The sequence below is a fragment of the Octodon degus genome, unplaced genomic scaffold (assembly GCF_000260255.1).
Source record: "Octodon degus isolate 3935 unplaced genomic scaffold, OctDeg1.0 scaffold00307, whole genome shotgun sequence".
NCBI lineage: Eukaryota > Metazoa > Chordata > Mammalia > Rodentia > Octodontidae > Octodon > Octodon degus.
Window position 1 is genome coordinate 789,955 of NW_004524883.1, and position 10,883 is coordinate 800,837.

The window sequence follows — 10,883 nt, forward strand, 5'->3', positions numbered from 1 at the left end:
GCGGCAGCCTGAGGTGGCCTCTCCATTCTTTATTCAGTCCCAATAAGTTAAAAAGGCAGGGGCAGAGGGCAGAGCCCCTCAGGTGAGGATGCTGCTAACTGAAGGCAACAGCTCGGCCAGGTGCTCTGAGATGCCCCCTTCTTGGCATAGTGGGTTGCCCTGCAAGTCGAGGAGGGCCAGCCGGGGGCAGGAGGAAAGAGACTGGAGTGTTGCAGGCTGCTGAAGGCCTTGGGCTGAGAGTCAAGGAAAGCCCGGAAGGTGTCCCTCCCCACCACACATTTGCTCCTGGGGGCCCTTGACAGCTGGGCCCTGCTGCCAGGAGACTGATGGGCATCTCCCATGATTCCACAGAGCCAGTGAGGCTCTAGGAATGGAACGCAAACACCTGCCCATAGGGGTTGGGAGGAAGCACACGAAGTGGGCCAGGTGTGTGACCACAGAGTAGTGGAGACTACAGCAAGGTGAACACTGAACCTGGAACACAGAGGCACTCATGAGTCAGCAATAACAAGGGCTGAAATACAGGTTGAAGATTTCTCTGACTTCTAATTTTAAAAAAGGAAATCAAGAGTTCTATATTATTTTTTAAAAAATTATGAAATTTATAATACTATGTGGTTCACAGGAACAGCTACAGTTTGCCAGTTTGTGAACTCTTGAGGGAATCACACTAGAGAACTCCAGCAGTTCAAGTTAATGACAGCCCCAGGGAGCGCCAGGCTATCATCTCCCCTTGCTCATGGTGCCAGAGCCCCAGTATCCCTCCCTGCCTCAGGGTAGACCTCCGTCTGTGTCTGTGGTTTGTCATTTTGTGGCAGGCACCTCACACTATGTGCTGTCTGCAGGGCAGCCAGGAAAAAGGATACGGTTGTTGCATAGTGACAACTCCTGCAGCCATGGCAAGTTAGTCACACCGTCCAGAGATTCTATGGAATTATCACTGGCCTGCAGTACCTGGGGAGCAGAGAGTCAGGGAGGCACGAGGCCAAGCAGAAGCTGTCACACTGGGTTGATACAAGCAATGGAACAGCCCAGCATGATCAGCTTACAGTGCATGGAAGGGCTTGAGGGGTCAGGCTGGGTGATAGAGATGGTAAGGGTTGAGAGGTCCTGTACATCTCTGTAGGGTGGGCAGACTTCTGAGGTGGATGAAGGGGAAAAGGATCACCCAGGAGAGCAATGGAGGAATGAATGTTTTACCTGAAGGCAGCGCAGAGCCGCCAGGGCAGGGGGCAGGGCTCGGAGACGATTGTGTGACAGGTCAAGATGGGTAACCAAGAGCAGCTGTTCCAGATGGCAGAGCACTGTCAGATCCTAGCAGTGGGAGAGGAAAGAGACACCTGGTAAGATCTGGAAGAAGGTCTTCATTCTCTGCCCTCTGTGTCCCACATGGAACCCTGGGGAGAAGATGGCAACAGGTGCGAGCTCATAACCTTCAACAGTACAAGCCAGAGGCATGGGACAGATAGGGAGTACTGGGAGGGGGTCAACCAATAGGAGAAGGGAGGAGGCAGCCTGGAGTGGGACAGGACAGAGGATAGTGACGGGTACTCAAGTCCACCAGAGCTAGGAGGGGGCAAAGGCAAGAGTCAGGGAAGTGACTTCCAGGAGAGTGGGCTGCAGTGACGTGGTAAAACTGGTGGGGTGGGAAGACTGCCTGGGAAGGACTAGAAACATAAAAAGTGGAGCCTTGGAAAGCTTATCAGAAATTTCCAGAAAGGACTTGGGCTTTAGATTTTGGGATGCAGGCTCCATGGTAAGACATGTGGGAATGTGGCAGGAGTGGGTGAAGGGATACTCTGAGAAAGATGTCACCAGCCCAGTCCAAGGGGCAGCATGAGGAGACCCTGGTGACTTAGGATTTGAAGCTGGGGGACAAGAAGAATGATGAGTCAAGTGTCAGAAAATAAGGCCTAGAAGAGAACAGGCTGAGGGAAGGTGAGGAATGCAATCTGGGTAGGAAGGTACGTGAGAGGAGGCCAGCAGCAAGGGCCTTAGGGGAGGCATGCACAACAGACCATACCTTGTGAGCCAAATGAAGCACGCGCACCTCTGCGTACTCCATCTTGAGCACGCTGTTCTCCAGCAAGAACTTGCTGCGCAGGTCATCCAGGTAGGCAGCTCGCATGGGGTCCACAGCCTGGGGGATGGGACAGGCAGTTACTTATGTCAGCTGTCTTCCTCTTGCCTCTCTGGCCTCCCCTGGGCTGCTTCCACAGGCCCAACTTGCCTTGAGGGTCTGAAAGTACTGTAACGTCTCCTTCTCATACAGGAGTGGGTCCAGCGCCCGCATCAGGAGGATGATGGTGAGCAAGCACCCTGAGGAAGGGCAGGCAATGGGGCTATCTCTGGGATCGTCCCCTGCTTCTATCTTTGTGAGACCCTTCCTGTTCTCAAGGGGCTGCCTTGTAGAGGGCTAAGAGGGATCGTGGGGAGCAGCCTTTCAGGGACTGGACCTTACATTTATTTTCAGGCTCCAGCTCCTGTAGCTCCTTACAGGATTTGAGCTCAGATTGCAGCACTGTGGACTTTTCCACTGACAGCTCACACCTGGGGGCGAGCAGGTAGGAAGGGGGTGATGCCCATGGCCCTGGGTGTCAGTCGTCCCCAGCATTCAGTTTGAGACCATGTCCCCCAGGCCCAAGCCTCCCATCCTGATGGCCTTATGCCAAGTCCAGAGCCCTTCTGGCGTGTGTGTTTCTCTGTCATTACCTGAACAGTTGTTCATCGGTGGCTGAGTCCCGGCACCAGGCCTCCTGGCGGCCTAAGGGAAAGGGTAGGTAGTAGGAGAGGGGAGTAGGGGCTGCGGTAGGGCTGTGGACTGCAGGTTGCCTCACCTTTTAAAAGCACACACTCCTTCTGGGCATCACCTGCTGTCCAAATGATCCGAAATGTATGCTGGGGCAACTGGTCGTTGAGAGAGCCAGCAGGCAGGTCACAAAGCTAGGCGCACTGGGTCAAGGAAATGCCCTGGCCTCAACACTTTTCTGATTATCCCACCCTGTTCCTGCCCCAGGCCCTCATTTCTGCCTCATGAGTCCTGGGATACCCAGACATAGCTGGGCCTGTTCCTGCCATCTGGGGTTCTCCACTCCACAATCAGGGGCGACTCATCAGCCACGAGCAGCAACGTCTCTGTCCCAGAGCCCACCTGGCACAAGAAACAAAGACAAACCCATCAGTTATTACAGCTGCAGGTCCATAATTCCATGATGCTCCTTAGTGAAAGCCACGAGACTCACCAGGAGGGGCCGAGAGAAGGAGACAGTCAGACAGGCCTCATCCCGGCTCACATGTAGGCAGCGCACCGCATCTTGGGGCTCAGCTGTAGGAAGACAAGTGTCTCCTTAAATCTTATTCCACTCCAACTCCCAAACACCCAGCCTCTTCCCCCATCGCTTACCTCGGCCCAGGAGCCAACGGTGATAGAACCAGGCACTCTGATCATTGGGGTCAGTGAAGAAGGCATTCTGTACCAACTCCAGCTCTGCAGAGGCCAGGAGGCAATGGTTTTGGTCAGCATGCTGGTGGCCACCCAAATGATCCAACCCATTCTCAAGTACCTTCAGCCCTTATTCTCTCATCTATTCTGGCTTTGCACAGGGGCTGCACACAGCAGTTTTATACTCTCCATCAGACACCTGAGGTGCTTGCAAATAGGAGCTGAGCCTTACGCATCCCCAAAGGCAGGCATGAAGTGTTCAATAAACCCAAGTGATAGGTTCAGGGAAAGGGCCAGGTAGGGCTGGAAAGGCAGCACAGCAGAATCCTCTCCCAGACCCTCAGGCCTTGCTTACCTTTGAGCAGTACATCTTCAGGGAGGCGCCCTTGTGGGCCAGAGTCTGGCTGGGGGTGCAGCTGGGGCAAGAGGCAGGAGCGGTAATGCCAGGAAGAATAGTTGGAAAAGTTTCGGGTGATGAGACTGTCAGTGAAGGCTAGCTCCTCTGCAGGGGGCACAGTTGCCTGTGCAGCCACAAACCGCCGATAGTCCCAGCAATGAACTGAGGAAGGGGTGACAGTACATCTCAGGGACAGGGAAAAAAATGAGCTACCTCACTGGTATCCTCTTGCCCCGAGATCTTCTATAAACACTTTGATGCATTTGATTCTGTCACCCTTTTCAGCACCAGCACAAGCTGGCCCACACAGGACATCTCTCCTGACACTGGGCCTTCCCGAGGCTCCAGAACCAGCTATGGGGCACATAAGGGCTATGGGCATAGAATCTTGGACACGCACAATTCCGTTCATCCACCTCCAGGAAGCGGGCACACAGCTCCAGCTCTCTGGCCCAATTGGGCTCAGGCAGGCGGCCCAGCAGCCAGCAGCGGTGGTGCCAGGTTCCATAGGACTTAGGGTTCACACGCAGGCAGCTCTCGAGGAAGACCAGTTCCGCCTTCACCAGAGAAGCCAACTCCTCCGGAGTCCTGCACCCAGAAGGAGGGGGGTTCAGGGCTTCCAACACCCACCTCAGCGCACCCATCCTTCTGTACCCACTCCCCTACCACTTTCTTTCTGCCCCTGCTTGTCCATTCCTCCTCCAACGATGGAGCCAGGCATAGCAGGGGCAAGGCAAGGGTGCTCCTCCTGAGGCCCTGAACCCCTACGCACTTCTCGGCCTCCAGTTGCTGGAGCACCTCTCGCCGGCAGTTCCAGAGGGTGGCAAAATCAGGGTTGGCTCCCAAAATCTGGCTTGTTAGTTCCAGTACTGATTCATCCAGCTCACCAGCTTGGCGCTGAGAAGACAGGATTCAGGGTCACACTGCAAAAATCCTCCGCTGTGAATTCCACAATGTACAATAGACACTACAAAAAAACACTATGACTTTACAGGTATTCTCTCATTTACTCTCCACAATACCCTTTTGCAGTAGACATAATTATTCATTCCTCTTTACAGATAAACTGAGGCCCAAAGTGATTCAGCAACTTGGTCAAGGTCACACAGCTAGAAAATGACTGAACCCATATTTGGATCTAGGCAGTTTAACTGTAAGGACCCAACTCCTGACTCTGGGCTACATTAAGGGAACCACTTGGGATGTGACTACGACTCTGCGGGCCCCCACCTTCTGGAAGACAGCTTGGGTGGCTGACTGGTAGAGCTTCAGCTTCTGCTCCCGCTCTAACCTTTTAGCTTCTGCCTGCTCTTCTGAGGTCTTCACTTTCAGGCGCCCGTGCTACAGGGATGGGCGGATGGGAAGAATGAATGTAGGCAGGTTGCTTTGTAGAGGCAGACCTATAGAACCCCTGCCCGCGCGCGCGCACACACACACACACATACGCATGCACACGCACTGTGGGGACCCAGGTTCACGCTGGGCAAGGGAGGTATAGTCTCAAGATAGAACGAGGGCGTGGGAAAGCGGAAGTGAGGGGCTTGGCTCCGGGTTCTCACCATGGTGCTGGCTCAGCGTTCAGGACAGGGGAGGGGTCCGGCGCTATCCCTTCAAGTCGGGAGAGAGGTGTCAATCACGAGGCTCTACCCCACTAGCTCCGCCCCCAGGTGTCCCCGGAAGCCGTACGCGGATCTGAGCTGAGACCCCCGGGATGTAACCCGTCCCGAGCCACAGGCGTCGCATGTCCATGAGAGGGCGCTCACCAAGACTGGGGCCTCCACCCACACAGCCCTTCCCATAGCCCAGTGTGCCAGGGCCACAATCCCAATTGGGGCACGTGGGAGACAGAGACCGCTCCGCGCTCGGAAGGCTGCCGCAGCCGGCTAGCCCCACTGCGGCCGAGAACCCCCCCTCCCCGCCCGCCCCGCGGGCGGACCCACCTGCGCCGGGAGGAGGTACGCGCGACGCCGAGCAGCGGCACTCGCCGCCAAGCCTGACTGCTGGCTAGAGCGGTTCCCTGCCTCAGCTCACTGAGATGCAGCGCCCTCTGCAGGCCGGGGGACTAGGCCGACTGGGGAGGCGCGTGCGCCCGAAAAAGCCGAGTTCCTGGTAGTTGGGTATGTGCTACTGCGCACGCGCAACTTTTGCGGCGCCGAGAAATGAGCGGGGCAGCTCTTCCAGTCAAGCTTCTGTAACTGCTGTCCAGTTGAAGTGGTTTCTGCAACACCGGAAACCTTTACCCTCACTATTACCCTGACCTTACTGTGGCCACACTGGCCACCTCCCAATTGTCGGATCTAACAGATGGCATTTCCTGTCCTTACACTCTCTGTTCTGGACAGCTTTGAGGATAGTGATTTACTTCCTTGTCCCTAAATGTTAGCAACCTCAGGGCCCATTGCTTAACGTTTTCACTGGACACACTGTTTCTGGGAGAACGTGAACATTTCTGAGTCAGTTCAAGTTGGGCTGAAGTAGGAAGTAGAGATTCTCAACATTTGTTTTTGGCACTAGGGATCAGTTTTGTGGAAGGCACTGTTTTCACGGACTGGGATAAGGGAATGGTTTCAAGGTGCTTCAAACTCATTATGTTTATTGCACGTTTTATTTCTATTATTCCATTGTAATATATAATAATTATACAACTCTCCATAATGCAGACTCAGTGGGAACTAGGAGCTCCTCTTTCATGACACTAGACAGACCTGGGGTGGTGGGAGACAGTTACATCTGATGAGCGTTGCTTACAGCCAGTCTACTCCATAATCTCATTTTGGTTGTTATCACCGCACAAAATCCTGCTTCACAATGATAGGATATTGGAAATGGAAGCAGGCTTTTGAGTGTTTTGTGGTAAAATCTCAGTATATTCTGCCTTGGCTTTAATCCAGAATACATGGAGATTTGAAATTGTCTCAAACATACTTTTAAGGCCACTGTCGTTTCCAATTTCTAGTTGATCTTCTAGAATGGACAAAGTTGATTCACCTAGCTTATTGCACAAATAGCTTGATAATTTTAATGTCATCAAGAAAAAGTTTTTTTTTAATTTATGTGTGTGTGTGTGTGTGTGTGTGTGTGTGTGTGTGGCCAGCTCAGCCCACCAGGGGTGGGCTGGCATGTGGTGCTGGGTGATTGAACTGCGGTCCCTGTGCTTTGCTAAGCTTGTTCTAAGTAGGTGCTTTAGACCACTGAGCCATCTCAACAGCCCAAGAAAAAGTTTTCAATTCAGATGATTTTTTTGTTTTGGCTAGCCAGGATTTCTCTGTGGATGAAATAGTGTTTAGACTCACATTCAGAAGAGCTTTTGGCTTCAGAAGCAAAATCAGGAAGCTGTCCAATCATGGCAGCTTCTCTGTCCATCTGCACATCAACACAAAGTAGCCAATTCAATTTTACTGATAGGCAATCGTTCAAATACTTGAATAGTTCTTCTGTGGCATTGGTTGCCAACAAAAATGTATATAATATAGCTTCATGAACATCCTCCTGAAAAAATAAATCGTACAAAGACAAGCATTGTTACCTTGTTATCAATATCAGTAGCTGTAGACTTGTCAACCTGGATTGTATTCCACAGTGATTCATTAATCTGCTAAGAAATATGTCTCAATATTCTCTGCTGTTTCATCAATAAGTCTAGTTATGGTGCTAACCAAAAGAGGAACATGTACCACCTTTTGAACTGCAGTCTCTCCTAAAAGAACACCACAAATGAGTGTAGCAACAGGCAGGATCAACTCTTTACTAACAGGATAGCACTGCTGGCTTTAGCAATGTAGTTAGCCACTAAAAATTACACCTTTTGTTGTGGTTTGAGGTTTTGCCAGATGAATAATACAAGGCAGGACACATTTTATAAGATTATTTTATAATGAATCACCCAAAAAATCACATACAAAAGTGTAGGAAACCTGTCCACATGCTAAAGACTGAAGAATCCAGCTGAAGGCCTGGGTCCCACAGTAGTGTCCTGCCTGAGTCCAGCTGAAGACCTAGAGCTCATAATGCCTCCCACAAGTCCAATTGGAAGCATAGAGTCCACAACAATGTCTCGTGTAGGCCTGCTTCATGATCTGCACTGGAAAGGCCCAAAAGTCAATGGTGGAAGTTAGAAAGTCTATGCCAGCATGATAAAAAATCTGCATTAGCAGGCTGAGGGATCTGAAGTGTGACCTTCGGGTTCAGTAACCTGTTCCCTCTTCTTGGCACTCCAGACTTCTCCTTTGTGAAGGTGACGCCTGCTCACCTTTCTACCCCACTTTGGTACTGTGGATTGAACCCACTGCTTTGATTGTGCAAGGCCACACAGTACAATTGCTGCAGTGGGCCACCATTCCCAGCCCTCTGCTTCTCTTTAACACAGGTGTCACCTCCGGGAAGTTGCCCACGCCACCCCAGTCTAGTGTGGTAGGCTTTCATATGTGCTGCAAAGATGGCACTCCTTTCTCTGTGCCTCGGAAAGTCCCGGTCAGTGTGCTCGCTTCCAGTCAGATGAAAGCTCTCGAATCACAGGAACCATGTATTTTTGGCTTTGCCTCTCTGATAACTGGCCTCAGTCATTAGTAGTTTTCCTTGGTACTCATTTGAGTGAATGAACAAAATATCACATAGTGAGGGCTGTCTTGGCTTGCCTAGCAGCGAGTATGGTGAGCAGCCAGGGATTAAGGGGATATCCATGTGGGGAGGGCCAGTTTGGAAGGGTTGTCTGCTGCTGGAGCTTTCATTTAGTGTGTATGGTAGGGAGAGGGGGTTTTACAACTAATTAATTTGAAATAGAGCCTTGGTATGTAGCCTAGGTTGGCCACAAACTCCTGGGCTCAAGTGATAGTCCTGCTTCAGCCTCCTAGGTAGCTGGGGCTATAAGTATACTTATAGGTATATTTTCACTTGGCTGTATGATGTTATTGTGAAGTGTGTGTATATTTAAAACTCACATATGAGGAAGAAAGTATGACTTTAAATCTTTATGTTTCTTCCATGTTTCAGGCTCTGGAAATATATTCTCTATATACCCCATCCTTTCTTAGGTCCTATAAGAAGCGACAAAGGAAGAGTCAACTTTCCTGGCCATGTGTACTTGCATTTGCAGGGAGGGAAGAATTACTCACCTACTGGCTATCGTTGTGCCAGGCACTGCGATGAAAGCATTGCATGGATGCGGTGTGTGGGCCCACACAGGACCATGCTGGGAGGGAGCAGTGGTGGGATTAAGAACTCTGGAGCTGCCTGCCTGGTGAAAATCCTGGTCTGGCCTTTCTTGCTTTGTGACTTGGGGGCTAGTTGCTAAACTTGTGTGGAGACATCTCTGTGTTTCAGCTTATTCAATAGTAACATAGGAAAGGGCTGGCCAGATAGCTCAGCAGACTAAAGTGCCTGCTTAGGCAGAGCACAGCGGCTGGGATTCAATCCCTGGTGTGCCATGCCATCCCCCCAGGGTGCGCCGAGACTGAGTGTGGTGGTGTGTGCCTGTAATCCCAGTGCTTGGGAGGCTGAAAACAGGAGAATCACTATGAGTCTGATCTGTGTAGTGAGACCCTGTATTGAGACCCTGTACTACATACATTAAAAAAAATCATTTTAAAAAATGATTATATAAACAGTAACATAGGAAAAACACTGCCTATCTGATTGAGTTGAAGTTAAGATTGCATAAATATTTTCTATACATTGTTTAAAATAACTGCACCTAGTAAGGGCTCGGTAAATAGTAGCAGTAGCAGTAATAATAAACACCACCATCATCTGCATCTTGTACAACAAATAACCACTAGGAAGACAGTATGCAATGTGTTAATTATTGAAACTGTCCTACCAATTTGATTTGAAACTGTCTCATTGCGATTTGTTTCTCAATAAAATTATGAAAAAGAGTAGACAAGACACTGCAGACGTGAAAAAAAATTATGAAAAAAACATCATCATCATTTTTAATCTTTATGAAATAAAGATTCAATATTCAAGAATAACCAATATAAAGAAAAACTAAATTGGAGGCTGAGGCAGGAGCAAGTTTGAGCATAGCCTGGGCATTTTAGTAACTTAGCAAGTCATCTCAAAATAAAAAAAACAAAGGACTGAGGAGAGATTAAGCAATTGGTTGAGAGCCACCCACTTAGTGGCCAAACATGACCCATTCCTGGTCGTATCTAGTCCTCCCACCTCGCCACCTGCTCATCCTTCCTGGCTACCACCTGTTCTCACTTCCTGCCCCGCACGTGCTCACGCGTGCACACAAGTGCAGCTTTCCAGGTCCAGTGTTACCTCACAGCCACGGAAGGAGAAGGAAGGGGCGGGGGGAGCGAAAACTGAGGTAAGCATGACATATTTTTTAGTGATTAGCAATCTTGAAACTGGGAAGGTTGAGTCAGGCAGGCTTAAGAAAGGAAATGAGTCTCATGAAAAAATATCTGCATTTGAGAAGGTAGGGGCTGGGTTCTGGAAAGAGGGGGTGTAGGGAAGGGCGTTTCTGGCATGTAGCATGACGCGATGGTGGGAGAGCAAAAACCAAACAGATTTAGCTGGTGGCTCAGAGGAGCTGAGCCAGGTGCTTCTGGAGATAAGAGCAGTGGGATTGATGACAAGCGTCTTGCTTAAAGGCAAGAGGCGGTCGGGAGTTATATTTGGCCTCCTCTGTGAGATAAATAGAAACTATAGGAGTCAGAGTTCACAGTCTAGATGATATTTAAGAAATAGCTTCTGACTGATGAAAGGAACAGGACAGCTCAGTTAAGGCACTCACTGTGCAGGTGAAGTAGGTGATACTATTTATGTCTTAAAACTTGGAAACAGTGCATGTGGTGAGCTTACAAAAGTTAAGTGGCTTGCCCAAAGTCACGGAGCTGGGAAGAAACCACCAGAATTCAAACTAAAGCCTGGTATCTGTTTCATGGATGGAAGTGGCCATTGCCATAGGCCTAATCTGAGCTTTTTGAGACCTAGAATCCTGGTATTTCTTCAGTTCACTGCATCTTCCTCTACAATCCTTTATTAACACTTCTTATTCTCTCTCTCTCTCTCTCTCTCTCTCTCTCTCTCTCTCCC

The 10,883-nt window shown here is 50.1% G+C and overlaps 1 protein-coding gene across 3 annotated transcripts; it reads right to left on the bottom strand.

Moving 5' to 3' along the window:
- Positions 1–5,887, bottom strand: Rabggta (Rab geranylgeranyltransferase alpha subunit). 3 transcript variants are annotated; one of them, XM_023707731.1, is made up of 17 exons: positions 5,780–5,887; positions 5,399–5,447; positions 5,070–5,180; positions 4,612–4,736; positions 4,240–4,427; positions 3,798–4,001; positions 3,404–3,487; positions 3,243–3,325; positions 3,050–3,151; positions 2,838–2,943; positions 2,713–2,764; positions 2,462–2,550; positions 2,231–2,319; positions 2,024–2,140; positions 1,201–1,314; positions 867–954; positions 1–227 (listed from the first exon to the last, which is right to left on the bottom strand). In XM_023707731.1, the coding sequence occupies exons 2-17, from the start codon at positions 5,399–5,401 to the stop codon at positions 79–81; spliced, it is 1,704 nt and encodes a 567-aa protein (XP_023563499.1). In that variant the 5' UTR covers positions 5,402–5,447; positions 5,780–5,887; the 3' UTR covers positions 1–78. The 3 variants fall into 3 exon arrangements, with proteins under 3 accessions (XP_023563499.1, XP_023563500.1, XP_004647524.1); XM_023707732.1 differs by lacking the exon at positions 5,780–5,887 and adding an exon at positions 5,603–5,756; XM_004647467.2 differs by lacking the exon at positions 5,780–5,887 and having other exon boundaries at positions 5,399–5,590.
- Between the last annotated feature and the right edge of the window lie 4,996 nt (positions 5,888–10,883).